Raw genomic sequence first — 19,802 nt, 5'->3', positions numbered from 1 at the left:
ATAAACAGTGACCAGTGCAGCTACTAGGGTAGAAGAAGCAGAAAGCACAGCCTGACAGTTTTCTACAACCTTAGAACAATGCTTTTAGTTCCATCATACCGTGTCTCAGAAAATGTTTCCCAGAACTCCCAGTTCTAGCATATCTTTAGGTTATTGACTAACCCTGCTAAATCTAATGGCTCCCGTCCTGGCATGATTCAGTCCTGCCCCCTCTCAGCTTCAACAAGTGGGGAAAAAAACCCCCAAAACAAACCACAAAAACAAATTATTCACAATCTTAACAGAAGCCAGAAGGAACCCCACATTAATCTTAAGACTCTTTGGGCTATAAATGGCATCATCACATAGGTAGAGTTAAGAAACACATGACCTATGAGATCTGTTTTAAAAATCTTGATGAAATTTCATTTAAAGAAGAAAACTAAAAGGAACTATGATGTTGAAAAATTAAAAATTTGAATACAGGAAATGGATGAAGTGATATAACACAGAATAGAATAAGCACAAGATGTGAGGTCCAAAGATACCCTTGCAGTACTAAAAAGCTATGGCTTTCCTTTTATGTTAGAATTGCTTCTAATTCCCTCATTGACACAGTGGGGTGTGTAGTAGATTGGTAAACACCAATACTTTCAAACACAGAATCAGGTAAAGTTGGAATTAAGAATCTTCCACTTTCTGGATCTCTTAGAAGATCATCTAAGAAAATGGAAGAGCCTCGAACAGAAGAGCAGTAAGAAGCAAGTATGTGTATTGGACCATATTCATTATTCTGTGAAGTCGCACCATTTGGAGAACAAATTCCTTTTGCAATTCACACAAAAAAGTGAACCCCTGCCTGTAAAGTTAAAGTGATCATGGCATATTTTCCTGTGAAGAGGACCAGTGAAGTCTGCATCCCCATAAATGAATATCCACAATATCAGCCAGAGACAAGAAGGTAGCTGGCGGGGGGAAAGCTCAGCATGAGCACACCAAGGGTCAGACATGGCTATGCACAATCAGACATTTAATGAATTTCTGCAGACAGCTGCTTACATAACTGTCAAGCTGTCCTACCAGCCCTTCAAAAGCACTGAGGCATTTCCCCTCCTTTAAGAGAGGAAAAAAAACCCACTCTGAAAGATAAGAAAAGCAAAACTCATAAGCTGCAATAGTCGCAATTACTTATAATAGCTTATGACTACATGGATTAAGCTTTAATTATTATACTGATGCTATTTGTCTACTATTGGATGTGTGGAGGAACCAGTTCTAACTTGTCCAATATCATGGACTTATGTTTTCTAAAGTTTAAAGAGTTAGAGTTCGCCCTTGCCTTTTGCCAGCAGTATATTTTCCCAATTAAAGGAAATTAATTTTTACTATTTTAAACAAAGGTTGAAGAAATTTGCCGTAGGAACAAACTTCCTGACTTTCATTATTCAAAGCTTTAAAATGACTGGCAAGCTTCACTTTTGAGTCATATAAGTTAATTGATGACACCATTATCATGAGTAGTAATGCTAGTCTAATCAGGTATTCTTTCTTCCTGGTAAATACAATCCAGAATACCCTGAGGGATTCTGCTAAGCACAGATGTAGAGAAAAGCACACAGAAAAAGAGGACAGGAACACATTTTTCAACATGTCTTTCCCCCTTATTCAACTGTCGAAGAGAACAAACACATTGTCCAATGGGGATTATAAATGAGCCTCTGCCCAAAGTTAAAACTGAACTTCCGAAAATATACATGCTACCACTTTGAATTTCATCCTTCAGACATTGACAACTTTTATCCTATGGCAAAGATTTACAAAAAAAAAAAGGTATTTTTAAAAATCATTTAAATCTAAGGGACAGATTATGAAATTATAGACTTTGTCTTTCTGGAGAAAAGAAGGGACAAAAGGACAAAGGAATCCAGCCACCATGGATTTGCCAAGTCCCATGACAAGTTGATGAAAAAATCTTTATTTCCATTTGATAAAAAAATGTAGTTTAATAATCTCACAGGAAGGCTCATAAGAACATATTCACCTACCTTTAATTAACCAAGACTAATTAGCACACTCTGTAGCTTCCTTCCCTGCCCATAATGCAGCAGCACTTTCCCTCTCATGAATGCATCAAAGATGGAGTTCAGATGCAAAAGCTTAGAGGAACTTGGAGAAGAGTCAGTGATGGATTCCTACACAATCCTTATACTACGTAATTTCAAGAAAAAGAAAATTGTTCAGGTCCCATATATACCTCACTTGTTTTGTCTTTAATGGAGATAAGTCAAACATACTGCTGTCAGAAAAATTAATTACTCTGACTGATACTCTAAGCCTTACATTGTCAAAGACCTGCTGCAGTATCTTTCAGCCCATCTGTCCCAAACAGAGCTGTTATAATACTTTTTCCCTCTATAACCTGGAGTCGAATATACACAATTTCACATTGGAAGCAGATGCTGGAAGTGAAAATACTTAGTTCAAGGTTAGTGTAATCTCACTAGTTTGGCTTTGAGTGAGAGTGAAATATTCATTCCCTGAATTGAAATGTCCATCAAATTGATGTATGAAATCAATCTGAACCTACCTGACAAGAAGAACAGAAAAATTACCAGGACAGGGGTTGTCTCCTGGTGTCAATCATTTAATAGCTGTAAGGATACTGGCTTATTACAAGAAGTGCAAACATGGTTGAGAAAACAGCCTGTCACAGCCATCTTCCCTACCAATTTCATTGCTCACTTCATTAAATTATAGGCATTTCCCAGCTCTCAAGCTTAGATAACATCTCATCCTCTCTCTAATAGAAGAAATAGTTGTACGCACAGGAGAATTTACAAAACCTGGTTTATTGTGGCTCCCTGTGTAGGTTGTGTCTCATCTAACCATAAGACTTTCACTTCAGTGGATGAACCACCTGTGAGCTTTCTCTCTTCCTCCTCTCCTACACAACTGCATAGTTAATGAAATTGAGTATCATTTAGACTTAATTCCTATGAAATTAAAGTAAGACCAGACATGTTCAAAAGCTATCTGGGGACCAGTGACATGCAGACAACAGGATCACATAGGTCTTGATGTTCTTGGGGGGGGGAAAAAAAAAAAAAAAGAAAAGACCTATGCAGCAGTACATGCACATCTGCCTAATTTTTTCTTATTGACCTGACCTGTCTAGGGAGGTTAAAGTAAGGGAACTCATGAAGGACAAATCATCTGAATCTTTTTATTCTGTCATGACAGAAAAGTATGCCCTGTGTGATGAAACTAATACTCAGCCCCCAATATATATATATATCAAAATGCTGTCAGCCATGATAAAGAAACATTAAAGAAATGCAACTTCCCAAGTACCATAATTTTCCAAGGAAAAAACCATTTTCTACAATAATGACCTCAAGTGAGACATGATAGGAGATGGCAACATAAACTCTAGGATTATCACCCATCTGAGTCACTCACACCCTGTTTACATCCAGTTGAAGGCTCAGCACTATTTATAACACTTTGTCTCACCTTTCAAGGGTTTTCCCCTTTTCTATCAATAGCTTTCAGAAACCAGGGAGATTCTGACATGCTAAAGTGACAGAGTGCTATAGGTAGCCTTGTTCAGCAGCAGAATACTAAAGCAACTAGTGGATCAGGTCTATCAGCTTTTAAATTGTGATCTCTCTTAATAGGAAACAGATTCCAAACTTAGATACATGCTAAGCCGTTAACTATTTTTCTTCCCTTCATTCCCTTCTGAGATCTGTTCTCATCCCGGACCTAGGTTTGAAACTTGTATGGAAAGATGTGCTCGAGATCTATGCTGCAAGACTTGTTTGTAATGTGTCATGACAGACTGGAAATAAAATCACTTTGCTTTAAAACTATAGTTCTGGAACTCTGTGCTCATGCAACTTCACATACAAGGCAAAAGAGGCAGTCTCACTTTCATGTTATATCACTATCTGGCCAACTTTAAGTTATAATGCCTCCCAACAAGCACTGAACACAGTAATTGTACTGAGTCTTCACTAATTGTATTGAACATCACCCAAATGGCCTTTCAGGAATGCAAAGAGCAAGGATGTGAAAGAGGGAAATAAGGCTTCCCGAGCGCTATCCTATCACCCGTCCAAAACAAATTTGGAGAGATCTCCTACTCAATTCCTCTCAGAGAATCAACAATCTTTAAACCAAGTACATTTTCCAACTAAAATCTTTTGTATCCAGAGTTTTAAAAAGATACATTATGTTTAGATTTCCTCTTATTCCCCAGATCCGAGGTGATATTAACACTTGAGTGAGATGCCTGTATGTGACAAGTGTGGAAAATACTGCAGTCATCTCGTCTAACACTTACATTATCATATACATACATATATATGTATTTTTAATCTTTAAGAATAAAACAGTTCATCATATACACTCAGATTTTTTCCCTTCAAAAAACGATTACAAGTAAATATTTTCTAAAATTCTGGCTAACACTCTACTTGTACATCAGTGAATCCTGCTGAAATGTGAGATTGCACTCATGCCACCCTATAATGCTAATTTCATCACCCAGTTGCCTATTAACCCATGGTTGAGTAACTCCAAAGTAGGGATAAATTCACATATAACATGACTGCCCCCTTGTGTCAAACTAGACACCCTTCATTAGCATGGGGATTTCTCACATCTCTGACTTATTTCTCTTGTCTTAATATGAGAAAAACCCACCAAAACAACAAATTAAACTAGTTTCTTAAGCATGAAACTAGAGTTTTACAGTTCCTTAAACTATGACAAAACAAAATGTAAGGTATGGATGATAGAAAGCAATTTGGAAACGAGCAACACATTTCCAAAGTGACACGATCCCAAATTACTGTCAGGTTTATTAACAACATAAGAAAGAAAAAGTAAAAAAGAAAAAAGCTTATTCTCTCTCAAAGGCTGTTTTCTTTACACAATCCCTTTTTTCACAAAATGACTTGGGTTGGAAGGGATCTCAAAGACCATCTAATTCCAACCCCCCTGCCACAGGCAGGGACACCTTTCACTAGACCAGGTTGCTCAGAGCCTCATCCAACCCAGCCTTGAACATTGCAAGGGATGGGACATCCACAACTTCTCTGGGCAACCTATGCCAATGCCTCACCATCATCACAGTAAAGAATTTATTCCTAATATCTAATCTACACTTTCAGCTTGAAGCCATTCCCTCTTGTCCTGTCACTCTAGGCCCTTGTAAAAAGTCCCCCTCCATTTTTCTTTTAGGCTCCCTTCAGGTACTGGAAGGCATCAATTAGGTCACCATGAAGCCTTCTCTTTTCCAGGCTGAACAATCCCAATTCTCTCAGGTTTTCCTCATAGGAGAGGTGCTCTGTCCCTCTGATCATCTTGGTGGCCCTATATTTCAGTTATAAAATTAATTATATGAAATCATATAGCAAGACTATAAGGTAACCTCACTGAGTCAGACACACAGTGTAACTCACAAGCACCTCTGAATATAGAAGCCTACATATGCAACAGACAATACTACCAAGGGAAAATTCTCAAAGGACACCAGAGGTGCAAGGCATAGACAGGATATACACTTGCTTTTAAAATTATTTGGATAGAAACGTAGGAGGAAAAAAATTACAAAGCTAATTTCCTGGAAATTACTTCTTCTGAATATACATCCACAACCACACAGTTCCTAGAGGAGCACCAAGGTGTCTAGAATGCAGCATCACAAATTTAATATCTGAAAAATAAGAAGCCGTCGAGTCAACTGTAATGTTTTGACTCTAAAAGACACCACTTTGCCAACAGAACTAAAGGCCTCGCATATCAAATATAAGCGTGTCCAATGGTATCACCAAGATCAGCCAACTTTTCTCCCATATCCTGAGCTCATTTCCTTCTTCTGTCACTGCTGATACGACTATTCCTGTTCACTGAAGCTTACATCCTTCAATTACTCTTTTTCCTCCTCTCTCATTCTCCCACAACTCATCTGCTTCACCACAGCATCTCCAGGATTTGTCCCCTTCATCTCTGACCCTCCCCAAAACCAATTCCTTTAGGCATTTGTAGTGCTCCAGCCTTTCAATAAGCTGACCAGAGGAAGCACAGACAGGACAAGGGTAAGTCAGTAACTAAGGTACAGTTTTGTGACTCATTTTGTTTTCCTCTTATCAGAACCCTTTCCTCTTTTTTTCAGTCTCTGTACCAGATCTGTCACTACTGCCACGTGCCCTCTTAATGTTTTCTCCATCAAGTGTAACTCTGTAGAGCTATCAATCTCCTTTCTCTACTGCGCTTTTTATGTTCTGCAATCTACAAAAATGCCCTGCCTAATCAGGCAGGAACTGAACTTGAAACTTGCAATTCAGATGTGAATATTGTCACACTCCAGACTCTTGGCTTGCTTTTCTCCTTTTCTCTGTTGTTTTTTGTTTGTTTGTTTGTTTTTGGTTTTTTTGAATCTTTCAGGTCTTTCTGACACAGGGACACCTTGCATGCATAAAAAAATAATTAACAAATCAGAGACTCCTGCCATCCAAATATTTCTAACAATTCATTCTTCTCTCGGGGGATCTACAAACTATACTGACCACAGCTCTATTAGGTATGATTTACATTTTTTTTGTGAGAAGTTCATACCTTTAAACCGTGCTTCCCTCAGAAAAAGAGTTCCTACTTGTACCATGTCTCAAATGTGCCACTGGTGGTAAGACTGGAAGGCCTATAGTATACATTATTTGCCAGTTCATAATTCACAGCAAAAGACCAAAAGCTTTCAAGCTTTCAGACAAAAAGACAGACACAATTAAGAGCTCTAATAATCTGATCCTGCTGTTTGCAGCACACAGTGATTTAAAATCATTCATGTGTTTCAATATGGAAGTGATTTAACATAATTTAGCAAACCTGAGACCTACATTAAGATGTAATAATGATGAATGGATGAGACCCAGTACACACACTTACAGAAAACCTCAGAGTCCTGCAGAGTAAAGGAAGTACCCCAGAAGACCTGGCAGGTGCCCCAATGTGGGTGGTCTAAAAAGAAAAAAAACACAAAACAAAACCAAACAACCACCAAAAAAACCCCCCACAAATTCCATATTAGTATCTGAAATTTTTACACAGACATGGCTGGGTTGGGTTTCTAAAATAAAAAGCAGACAGACTGAGAACACTTTCTAAATTCATTGAAGAACAAATATTCTGTGGTTGCAACCCTCCATTATTTATTATCCCAGCAGCCATTTTAGGACTCAAATACAGCTATTTCTTGTCTAGTACCTTCCGGTCCTTGGCACCAGGCCCTGTGTACACCAACCACAGTGCAAATCCTCTAGGACAAAGCATACACGCAAATCGTTACCTTTCCTTCTAAATAAAGACATTTCTCACAAAGCCTAAACATTCTGAAGTACTAAGTCATTAAAAAAACAGAAGAATGACTGGCAGTTCAACTTTTTAATGTATTTCTCACAGTTAGAACATGGATAAAGTTTTGTAACATCTGTTTAATTATGCACCTGACTTCCTATTCCCCCTGCATTACTTATTTATTCTATAGAACTGGTAATAACAAGAACCATTAAAAGCTGCACAGTTTTAAAAATAGCTAAGAATATAGGGTGGAAAGAGAAGATAGAGGAGAAAGTAATGTTTGTGCTGCTAAACAAGAATTTCTCAAGATCAGAGTATGATTTTTTTCTCGAAACAGATGCTGTTTATTAACTCCAGTTTGCCAAATTTTCCTCTATAGTGTGCTAAGATAGAGTAGTGCTTTCAAACTGATCTTTCTGTCTGTGTCCCTTCTCGGGAAGAACTGGTACAGCAGAACATCTCCACACAGGACTCATTTCAGTTGTTTGAATGCATACAGCCAGCCAACCACAGCAGGACTAAATCCAGAGTGGAGTTTTAGGGCACCAATATAATGAAAGCACACACACGTGGCAGCTCAGCATCCTCAGCTTTAGGTAGGATGGGAGAAGAAAAGCATGCATTTCACCTTCTCAACCTCCCTATACTACCAACACAAAGCTCTTGAACACTTCACACTCAAAAATGGAGGGAATTTGACCCCTGACTTGCAGACCTAGGTGAAGAACACATGCTTTATACAAAGCTTGTTTCTTCTGTTTTTCACCCTAACTGTGATCAGCTAAGCACTGCTGCCAGCTCATGTCACTCACGAAAGGCAAACTGACGTCACATCTCACACCACTCTGGTACGTTCTGCATGTCCCACAATCTGCATGACAGACCAAGACAAACTTACATTTTGTGTTAAAATCAACTTAAAAATAATGGATTGTGAGGATTTTCAAACCATTCACTACTGCTATTAACTTGTGAACTCCATCATACCAAAACTACAACTTGAGAACGAGTTACGCTCAGTTTGGCCACTTCTGGACCCCAGTCTTAATGCAGGCTGTTTTTTAAATAAGGAATCTTAGGCTCAGCAGTCCTTGAGGAGAGACTAACTTGCACGGAGAAAGCCTGTATGGAAAAGTGAGTATAAACTGGTTGTTCTGGAAGTCAATTAGTACATTTCTTTACCCCGTATTAAGGAATGTTGTGATACTTTGGGGTTCTATATTCAAATAAAAATGAGGAACTATTTTTTAAATACTAGACTTATTTCTGTAATAAAATGAGATCCTTTAAAAAATAAAGTTGTTTTTTCACAATTTTTTGTTTGCTTTTATTAAAAAAAAAAAAATCAAATCCCATACACACTGGTGTCACATTTTTAGCAGCCCTAGTATGAATTTGATATCTATGACCTGTTCTTAAATTCTAGCCAGTGCCTAAACAGGTATTGATTAGAATAAAAACAAAAAAGATTTCTTTCCAAACTTAAAGCTGTACTACAGGGGGAAAAAAAGTCATGGGGATAGTTCAAGTAGTTTCACTGCCTGTATGCCCAAATGTTAAAGGTTTCAACACAGTGAACTTACTGTTCAGATATAGACAAACAAGCAATTTCCGAGTGCGAGATACAGCTCTCTGTTCACTGCCCTTCATGTTTGTTTCGTAGCGACCATAAAACATTTCTGGCATTGCCTGTTGTTTTCCATTCATACACAGTGTGTATTATGGATGTAGCCTGCTTGAAAGTGCCATCCCTCAAAAAAACACTGCACCTACAAAAGGCAACATGACAACCTCTCATAAACCAAGACTCACATAATGATTGTTACATTTCTGCTGTGCTCTGCTCAAATCCCTGGCTCTCTGCAGGACATTGTGGCACATTGAACATTCTCTGCCTCTATTTTCAAGGCTGCAACTTTTTAAGGGCCCAAAATTCCTAAAAGATCAAATCCCTGTGAGCCATACCACTCCCAATAACTCCCCTTTTCAGTGACATTTCTGTACCAATGACACTTGGCTGCACAGGAGATAGGACTTAATTGTGGGGCAGGCCCCTGACCAAAAGGACATGAAGACAGACCACCACCACCACCAGTTACCACTTTCTGATTAACTTCCCTTTTGACATTATACCTATACAGTTTACATGTGGAGAAACAGGGAAAAAAATGAATAGAAACACATCAGTTTTCCTTGGGAAAGTCAGACATAGAGAACTAACCGGACATAGCGATGACTAACTTCTGTATTTATTTTTATCCCAAAAGGTACTCAGTAACCACAGAATTGGGTGGGATACAGGAACCTGAGAAAAACACACAACCACAAGCAACAGATCAGGTGCTTAGCTTTAGTTTGCTAACAGACTGACAACTAGTGTAAGATATTTAAGGTATTCTGCCTGCAAGACAATGAAAATACTTTAGCTTTTCCCAGTTGAACTTCCTGCTAGAAGTAAAACAAAACATACAGTTCTACACAAGGGAATGACAAAGTTCCTGACACCCTGAGTGAAATCACAACTATATTCAGTCCTTGCAGTTACATGAAGAAAGCAAGTTTAAGTCAACAGCTCTATGACCTCCCATGGGCTCTCCGTCCAGGGCAAGTGCCCAAGGCCAGGCACACTGCACTTCACACATCCAGCATCTGAGATGACGCACAGAGCTCACTACTTTACAGCTCTGCCATGGACTTGGCAAATGTTTAAAACAAAACCTTCCATTGCAGTAAGTTTTGCTACATCAGTAGGGTGTTAATCATACTTAAACATGTTTTTAACTTCAGAAAAAAATAATCAATAGTGATCAGAAATAGCAGCTGCAGAAGAAACTGTTTAATTTGTCAATTCTGTAATAGAATTTCCAGAGAAGTATAGCAAGAGGAAAATACTACATTTAGTCTGAACTGGGTACTGGTCATACTGGCAGCAGCATTTACTTCTGAAAAAAACCTGCAACTGCACTATTTCTTTGCCAAATACTGTGAAATGAAGTTAATAAGAAAAATGTATAGATAATATATTCAAGCAATTTTAATTTGAACTTTAATTCTGGAATTAACTCAAGATAATCGTAAATTTAACTTTTTTAAATGTTAGATAAAAGTGGGATATATTTATTGCCTCCCCCATCCAATAAAAGAAAAAAAATGTTTTGCACTTATTATTCAGCATGATGCCCAAAGCAAACAATGATAAAAGTTAGTAAGTGGGGAGTTGCTTGTTGTTTTTACAGCATAGGACCCTTGTACTTCTGAATCACTAAGCAGCTGGAGTCTGGTTTAATTACTTGACATCAATCAAGATGTAAACCAGCACTTGGAGACCAAGGAATGCAATGTTCATCTGCAACACAAAAGAAATAGCTAAGCTATCTTAGCTTCTGCCTAGATGGTTTGTACACTAGGAAAAGTCAACACATTACTTTTATACCATGTCAGTAACATAAACCAGCCAAACAGTAATTTTACACTGCACTTGAATACATCAGTGACAATTTGCAGTAACAGAGAAAAGATCATGAGAGTATTATTTCATACAGGTTTGTAACCTCTAACGAAGAATGTATTTGTCCAGTACTGACTTCTGGCAAATAATAGCACCAGTATATGATAGCACTTCCCTTTGCAATACATAGATAGAAAGTTAATAGAATAAAAAAAGGGGACATGAAATTGCAAAGTGTGGGTTCCTGCCTGAATTTCTTTCATCTTGTTTATTCTTTAATACAATTTTTTTATTGTGTTTTTGCTCATATTAAGAACGCAGCACAATAATGCTGCAACTTGATGGAGTGTTACAGCTTGTCTTTTACAAGATCAAAGGGAATGATCTAATTATCCCTTCTGGTCTTCAGATCTATAGACGTAAGCTACACACTCTATCTAATCTATGAGAAAAGCAACCACCCACCAAAGGACACAAGAACTTCTCCCTAAAGATAAAAGAGTCAAGTAACCACGAGGGACAGATGTTCACCACATCACTTACTGCACTGTTGGAAGCAGCTCAGTTGCTACACTGTCGAGCGTGAAATAAGACACCATGAAGATCTGCCCAAGTCTTCAGCACATCTCAGGTAATCCATATATAATAATTAATATTGTAAATAACTGCCTATATTATGGAAGACATGATCAGTCAACTTTAGCCAACTTTGTAGCAGACATTGGATGCAGAACACAGAAACAGTTTGTGTGCTGGAATCCCACTATTAGATACCAGACAAACACAAGCAGTCCCCAACTCGAAGAGTTTCCAACTGAGGCATAGGATAAGAGATTAAGCATATCCAGATGCAACAGCACCTGGAAACAAGTTCGCATTTGTCTCAGCACAGCAGTGGCTACAGTTCTTTCCAGGAGCAGGGAAGAATGTACAGTGATTTTTAATTGGGGCATCTGCACACAGAAATGCACAATAACCAGACTATTACCACACTGCTACAACAGGTATGCCATAGGTATTTTGGCAGTGCTTCTAGCTAGTATCAATACTCGTAAGCCAGAAATAAAGTTCTTATAAACCATGATGAACATAGCGAAATACCCATTTGCTTTTCCACATTTAAGACAGAAGTTTGCTGATGTCCTGCTCTATTACAGCTACTCAGCTCTTGAGCTGCAGACAAGCTCTGCAGCCCTCTACAACTGGGATTAACAGCAAACTAATGATTTCTTAAATCAGAGATGCTTTGGGTCCTCCTTGATGACTGTACTATGTTGATCATAACTTACTTAAGGGATTAGCTGTATTTAGGACTGGACTGCCACAGCTCTTTTGCTCTCCCCTTACAACCTGCAATTAGAAATCAGAATGGGATTATGACACTGAAATCATTACAGTGTCTTGTTTACAAGCCTTCTGGAGTTTCCTGCTGAAAAAAGGGAACTTTCCCAACTGCTTGTTACCAGCTCTAGGGAAACTTCATATCCTCAAGTGTCTCTCACAGCAACTGAATAGATGAAAAAATCAGACTCCTGATACATCCAGAGTTCCAGGGTCAATTTCTATGGCCAAGTTTATTGTAAATTTATAACGAAAACAAAGGATACAATGATACTATTCCATACCAAAGGGAATAACTCAGGGAAACAGTCCTCCCCTTTTTAGTAAACTATTAAATCAACAGATTGTAAGCAGCATTCCTAAGGGAGCTTGACAACACACTGAAACGTGCCAAATGAAAAAGGGATACTGCACACTGTACAGCAAAAACTGAGGCCTTTCCTGCTGCAAGTCAAGTAAATGACTGGAATAACAGCAAGTTACAGTAACCAGTGATGTCTGAACATTAAGCTCTGGTTTTAAGCATGTTCTTACGTAGTTGCTATCACTGCTGTTCTTCAAAACATGCCTTGTCATTAATGATAAAATGAACCCCACAGAAATCACGTTTTAATGTTGTTAACAGTGTTTCAGAAGGAATTCTTCTGACAGCAGAAGTCAGCTGTTCCATCTGGCCCATTTGAGAATGAAAAAGAAATATTTGCTCAGACTTCCGAGGGTCATTTTGGTATAGAAGAGGAAGATAAAAGCAGGAATCTTTTACAGTATGAGTCAGCAAATCAAAGCAAATAGGGATATTCCACTCATGGATAATCCAAAAGAAAAGAGACCATTAAAAGACATATACAGCACCCTTTTTTTCTAGGCAATGTGGTTATAACTCATGCCAACAAACTATATGCTGGCAATTAAAACATAGAACACTTAATAAAACTAGAAAAGGAAAGAAAATATTATTTCCAATAAAAGCCAGTGGTAACTGCAGCACCATGGACACTGCATTCGGTGTTTACCAGCACACTTTTTTATTTCAAATATTTCAAGTATATTTCAAAGCATTCAGAAGCAATCATTTCAATCATTCAGAAGGATTCATCTGTTATCATTTCCTCTTGATCTGTAAATTATTAAGAAGCTGTAAATCTGTTTGTTTAATTGTTGACTGTTTAATAAGGGAGGGTTTATTTCTAAAAACACCACTGGAGTCTCCCACTTACTCTTAATACAATGTCTAAAAGGCTCTGTACCACACTCAAGATGATGATGGAGAGAGTAGAGAAGATAAAGCTGATTTCACGACACAGAATTTTTTCAGAAAGGAAATACACTTCATAACAAATAGGAAGTGTTTTTTGTTTGTAATGTAAAGCTTTATTTTAGTGCAAGCCCACCATATTAAATCTAAAATGACATCAGTATGCCATTGCAGGAAAGCAATTATTTTATATGTTTAGAGACAAAACCAATGCTTAACTAATTAAATGTGTTTTCATCACCTCAATAAAGAGGTACATGAAACACGTGGAGAAGAGTCATTGAAACATCAAGAATTATTGTTATGTTGATACAGACAATAACAAGATCACAAATGTGCAATGTTAGTAACGTGTTAGAAATACATGTGGTCAGCTGGATCCACAGTAATGCTGAAATTAAACAATTATACAAACACAGGGCAATACCCTTTTGGTAGCTGAGGCTCAGCTACAAGTAGCATCGATTTTTCAGTGCTTTAAAATGCAAATAAAACAAAAAGCCCAAGGAAGTGAAGCAGGGAACAGGAGACAATACAGGAACACAACGATTAGAGAGAATTAACCATTGAGAAGTGGTATTGCTGCAGTCCAGTTTTCTACTTCACTTTTACAACAGAACAGGCCACAAGGAGCATTAAACAAAGCACTGAAGGGCCAAGTTTTATCACAAAACCCACTCTGTGTATTGCATTTTTTAAACTGCTACAGATCATTTTATATGTGAGATCCATAACAGCTCATTACACAAACCGCTCTGCTAAATCTGCATCTTCTGTTCATAAGACTTCTCATGTAGCAAGAAAAGGGCAGTCACCCCCCCACACACTGCTGTCTTATTCTATGTTTCTGCATGCACCTGCTGCAAATCTGTTTTTTTCTGTGACATTTGTATAACTTTCCTGTTTGAACATCAGGCCTCAGTGTGCTTTTATTTATTATTTTTGTTTCTTCAAATGGGTAGTGACAGTGGTTAACTGATACGGTAATCTTTCCACGTGAAAGATTTCCCATTTGCAATTCCATAGAAATAGAGCTACATTTAATAAAATATTTATTTCAAAACAGATCTAAAATACAGTCAGACATATGTCCTGCAAAAAACCACCATACCTGCATTTTTAGTATTGACACAAAACCAGTTCTATTGAATTCAGTGAGAATTTGCACCTACTTTTACCAAAAGAAACTAATTTTTGCATGAAACAGCAGAGCGCTGAAATTTAACTTAAAGGGGACTTTAGGCCTAGAAGCCTAAAGCCCTTTATCACCGAGGGCTGAAAGATGGCATTTACTTTCCAGGACCTAATACAAGTGAGGAAAAAAACCTTAACAACCTCATTCATTTTTTTAAGCCACAACAATGCCAAGTGTTTGTCTGTCAGTAACACCGTAGGTACCCCACACTTCTGACATATTTATACTATCTGTCAAAAGGGAATATTTTTCATACTGTCAACTAAAAGTCTCTTTTTGTTTGGATGTCTCAAATTAACTGTAAAATTTACTCATGTATTAATGAGTTTCAAAAAATAATGTTTATTCTGGAGCCACCTTTCTGTGATTAATGGATAAGCTAATGCATATGTTGCAATAAATATATAATTGACCCAGAAATAGTTCTATGAATCCCAAATCCAAACATCCTTAGGTCAAGTCTTCATGCTTCTGTTCCTCTGATGGAGTATGAATTGCTTTCAAGACCTGAAACTAGATACATTTGCACTTAATTGACTTTTCTATAACATAGCTGATGCTGTAATTTTGTCATGTACTTCCCTATGGTTGCCTATTTCCGTATCAACAAATCTGGAGCAATCATAATTTTACATGTGCTTTAAGGAAAAAAAATGCTTCACAACTGGGGACATCAGAACAAAATAATTCATCCTAGATTTTCTCGGGCACGGCATAACTTTAAAGCCTGAATTAAAAACACACAAAGATACAGACCTGAAATGACTAACCATTTTCACTATACAGAAAGTTATTACGTGGTTTTGCACACAGAGATGTATCTAATGCACAATTCTAAATTTGATCCTTAAATCTATGCCCACGTGTCTCACAGGCAAATCCTAGTAACATCTGAAACTAGCTCATGAATATTTGTTTCCTAGGACTTCGAAATGAAGTATTTGTCTAAAGCTTAAGAAGCATTTGTCTAAATAACTCATGGAAATGGACTGTCTTCAGCATCCAGCAACACAGGTACCCAGTGACACACAGCAACACAACTCCCTTTTCAGTCACCTCAAATGCAAGCAGAATGCACAACTCAACAGCTAAACAAACACTGAAATAATTTTAATTTCAATATTTGAAATGAAACACTGAAATAATTTTCATTTCAATATTTGGGAATATATGTTGCCTGAATGACAATAGTTCAACTGACCTTACAAAACACAGGGTTTTCACTGTTTGACAAACCCTTATACCTACAGGCTGATCTGGCATTGTTTCAGGCCTTTTAATAAACTGCATACAAAGTAGGTGCACTTCTAAGGGAACGGCTCTCAGGCTCTACAACATTTGGGTACCCATGTTTCAAAGAGACACTTTTTAACTAATATTTTATCAGTTTTCCATTTTATCCAATTTGTCCAGTTCTGAATCTAAATGCAAAGTCTTAAAAGAAACAATGACTTCCACTTTCTTCCACCCCAGTGGAGACTCAATTCAAGCCACATATGGGGACAAGTTTTGTACCATCAGTCATGACTCAGAGCAATCTAGGGAGATTTCAACAAAGATTACAACTAAAAATTAGGAAAGTAAAAAAAAAATATCTAAGTTACTGATAGACTAGGATGTTAATTTGCTACAGTTCTTCAGCTGATACACATTACCTATAACCTAAGGTCTCCCACAAGTAGTTCATAGGAAAAAAAAATCTCAGCTGATACACAAGTTGAACTCAAAAGAGATGAAGCATATTATTTGAAAAGTATCAATGAAAAATAACTAAATAATTCACAACCCAAAAAGGACAATGAAAACTCCTAGCATCAAAGCTTATTTCTCTTGAAGAAAGACTGCAGTGTTGTGGTAAATTAAAGTTATAAAAAAAGCTATGCAAAGAAAACATCTAGATCTGGGTTTTTTGCTCCACTGTTCTTGTCTATGGCTTGAGGAAATTTATTACTTCCTCCTTCTGCTTGTACCAGTAAGAAATCTTCCAGAATACAAGTCTCCTAAATCCTCTGTCTACAAACAGATGTACATTTGTGTGATTCAGATGAAAATGCAAATACCTTTGTTTAGGGGTAGGGAGAATTCCACCAAAACTTACTCTTTTTTTTTTTTTTTAATAAATGCCCTTAGAAAATGGCTATAAAAAGTACATTTGTGTTTCTCTGCTATTTATACTGTATAGAAAGAAGGTCTGAAAATTGGCAGCAGGCATTTCTACATGTTTTGTACCTCAGAAATACAAGAATGCCAAGAATATTCATCTGTGGTTTCATTGCAGAAATCCTCAGATTTCTAGAAACAGGAGAGGAAAAAATGTTTTTCCTCTGCTAGAGGACATACTGTGACATATGTACTATGGCAAATAATAAGCATTTTTCAGAAGTTTGAATTAAACAATGACAGATGATTTATTTTTAAAGGCATCTGAAGAAAAATCTTTTGCAATTCGCAAATTTTTAGTGTAATCTGAGAACCTGAAGATAACATTTTAGCATAAAAGACAAGTGGAAAATATTCTTTTAAAAGGAAAAAGACAAAAAAAGTACAGGCCTATTTCAGATCATTTTATACACAATAAAGCAGTAATAATGATCAAACAGAGCTTTTCTTCCAATGTAGAACATCATTTGACCATTAGAGAAGGTGCTGCTGAAATTGTGTTTCATATAAGTAGTATTTAAAATTTGCACTTTACAGCTATTCCACCGGAAAATGGTGGATGGAGTAATATAACTCTCATCAGGCAAGAACTCCCACACATTGTCTCTGTAGAAAAATCTTGGGCATATCAGCCACCAGCTGCCCAGAGACATCAGTTGAAAACTAAAGCCTTGTGTCACAACCAAGTGAACTTTTCTTTAGGTTAACATGAAGATTTACTGGCACTCAGAACAGAATACACACCGACTTCAAGGTAAAAAGAGTCTGACGCAAATATCTGAGATAGCCCTATCAGCTCCATATTTCAGCTCCTCCCACCTGAATTGGCTTCTCTTGTCTAAGTCAACTAATGCACAATTCAACAGCCTTGACTTACTGTGAGATGTGAGTTATTGGGGTCAGCAGTGTCTCACCCTCCAGGTCAAGCTCATCAGCAAAGCTGCTGGTCCTGATGATGGGTCCTGTGTTCACATCTAAAAACGTCGGGCTTTTTTTCACTGTGAAAAACATGCAGGTAACAGTTAAACCAAGAGCATTTGACTACCACTCCTTTGGATCTCTAAAATACTGTACATTTTAAGAGAATATTGAAAACTGAAGTTACTACCAAAAATTGCAGCGTTCATGAAAACCAAAACTTTAACTCTTCTTCTACCCAAAGCAATTCAAGTTCTGGCGAAGATTTAAAACTAATATTTCATTCTTTTTTTTTGTTCACACTCTACCTCATGTTTTAGTTTATAACACCAGATTCTGGTGTGTAATAACTCTAACTAAAGACCAAGAAACCAGGAGTGTAGGTATTATCATTTGGTGAGCAAGTCAGTTCCTGTCACACACTGTCTGAGCCAGTCTGCTTGCTCCCTCTAAAACTTGGGCAGGAGGATGCCTCATCTTTGGCCTCAGACACAAGACAGGTAGGTGGCAAGATCTTCAGTTCATCCAAGATGAGGTCCTCACTGGGAAGGCTGTTTTATAGAACTCCAGATATCAAAAGTTTTAGTGACAAAGTTATTTGCATGTCATCACTTTCATGTATCCAAGAAACTAAGCAGAGTGTAACAGATTTCATTTTTAAACTCAGGCTCCAAAATTCTGCCAGAGACTAACATTAAGAATAGTAAGTGCTTTTTCCAACATGGTCCTAGCATTTGTTAGTGAAGCCACAAAATCTGCATATAAATAAAACCACTAGTGTGGTTTACATGACTTTAAATGAATTTACAGAGAACAAAACCAGGTTAAATTCTAAATAAATCATAGGCAGATTATGACACCTGCATAGAAACATTTGTCTGAGCAGCTGGCTGGAACATTCAATAAAATAATTATAATGTAGTAATTTATGAAATCTCTACTATATTAAGTAAAATACTTTTCATTATAAAAGTAAATAATGCCCCACCAAAATGCCACACAAAAGCTAAAGGAATAAAGCAGAAATAGATAACCTAAATGTAACTGATACTTAACAAGAATAAAAGTGGGGATATCAGGAAACTTTTTTTTCAATTACAACCATTTTACTCCAGTAATTAGATATCTTCATATGGCAGAAATGGATTTGAACTTTTACAAATAATAAGAAGACAAAATGTTATTATCTCATCAGGCACATGGCTGTCCAAAATCACAAAGGGAAATCTGTTCTCCAGAAATTGTAATAGGAAAGGATGAACTCTGAAATCACAGTTTTAAATAAATAAACAAATAAGACAAGTGCTAGGAGATACAATTATTACAAGCAGGAGCCACTTGCAACACTTAAAATTGAAAATTCTGTTGTTGGTTTTAGGAAGTGTCAGCTTCAATTTTTGGTTTTAGTACCATATTATTTAATCCCTTTGCTGTAGCCAACATACAAGACAGTGGCTGTGAAACAAGCAAAATAATTCCAGATTCAGATTCAAAATGCCTTTCAAATAGACCTCTTTTAGCTTTCATTAAATTAATTTTCACTGTTTTCATTTATACAAGATATAAATAACTTTCCCAGTTTCTAGGAAAGGAGGACTCACAAACTTCTAAATTTTCCTGACAGCAAGTGATAAAAACTGCCGAACTTAAAACCATTTCGTGTTTGCTGAAAAGTCACCAAACAGTGCTTATGAGAGATACAATACACACACTACACTAATGGATCTGCAGAAACAGCTTTTCTTGGATCATTCAAAGTTACTGCTTTTCAGTTTCATGGAAGGGGAGAGAAGGAGTGGCACAATGAAAAAGGAACCAGAATTCATGACTGTGACTCAACCAATTTGAAAGAGCTCTTATCTGAGCATACAGAGATGAAGAGCTGATTAGTATGAGGGAAACACAGTATCTCCTTCCCTCTATTTTTAAAATTTCTAAGATCATCGTCACCAAGAAAAGAGCCTTGGTGAGAGCTTCCCTGCCACAAAGTGCCTTGAAACAGGGCTCAAGCAAAACACATTATTTTACTTATAAAAATAAATTCATAGTCATTTGAATCTGGAGGAGTCTTTCTTACAAAGCAGTGTTTAAAAAAATTATGTTAAAAAAAGACACTAAATTTCTAAATATGAAGGTTAAAGGGG

The 19,802-nt window shown here is 37.1% G+C and overlaps 1 protein-coding gene across 2 annotated transcripts in view; it reads right to left on the bottom strand.

Moving 5' to 3' along the window:
- Nucleotides 1-19,802, bottom strand: part of KCNQ1 (potassium voltage-gated channel subfamily Q member 1) — a 342,106-nt gene that overhangs the window by 213,393 nt on the left and 108,911 nt on the right. For both annotated transcript variants that reach the window (XM_017813948.1, XM_017813959.1), the window contains one exon: nt 17,618-17,738. In XM_017813948.1, coding sequence (XP_017669437.1) covers nt 17,618-17,738 — 121 coding nt within the window. The remainder of the gene's footprint in view (nt 1-17,617; nt 17,739-19,802) is intronic.

The sequence above is a fragment of the Lepidothrix coronata genome, unplaced genomic scaffold, assembly GCF_001604755.1.
Source record: "Lepidothrix coronata isolate B3197 unplaced genomic scaffold, Lepidothrix_coronata-1.0 Scaffold1, whole genome shotgun sequence".
Classification (NCBI taxonomy): domain Eukaryota; kingdom Metazoa; phylum Chordata; class Aves; order Passeriformes; family Pipridae; genus Lepidothrix; species Lepidothrix coronata.
Note: the sequence above shows the minus strand (reverse complement) of the source record. Positions and strands in the feature narration are given on the sequence as shown.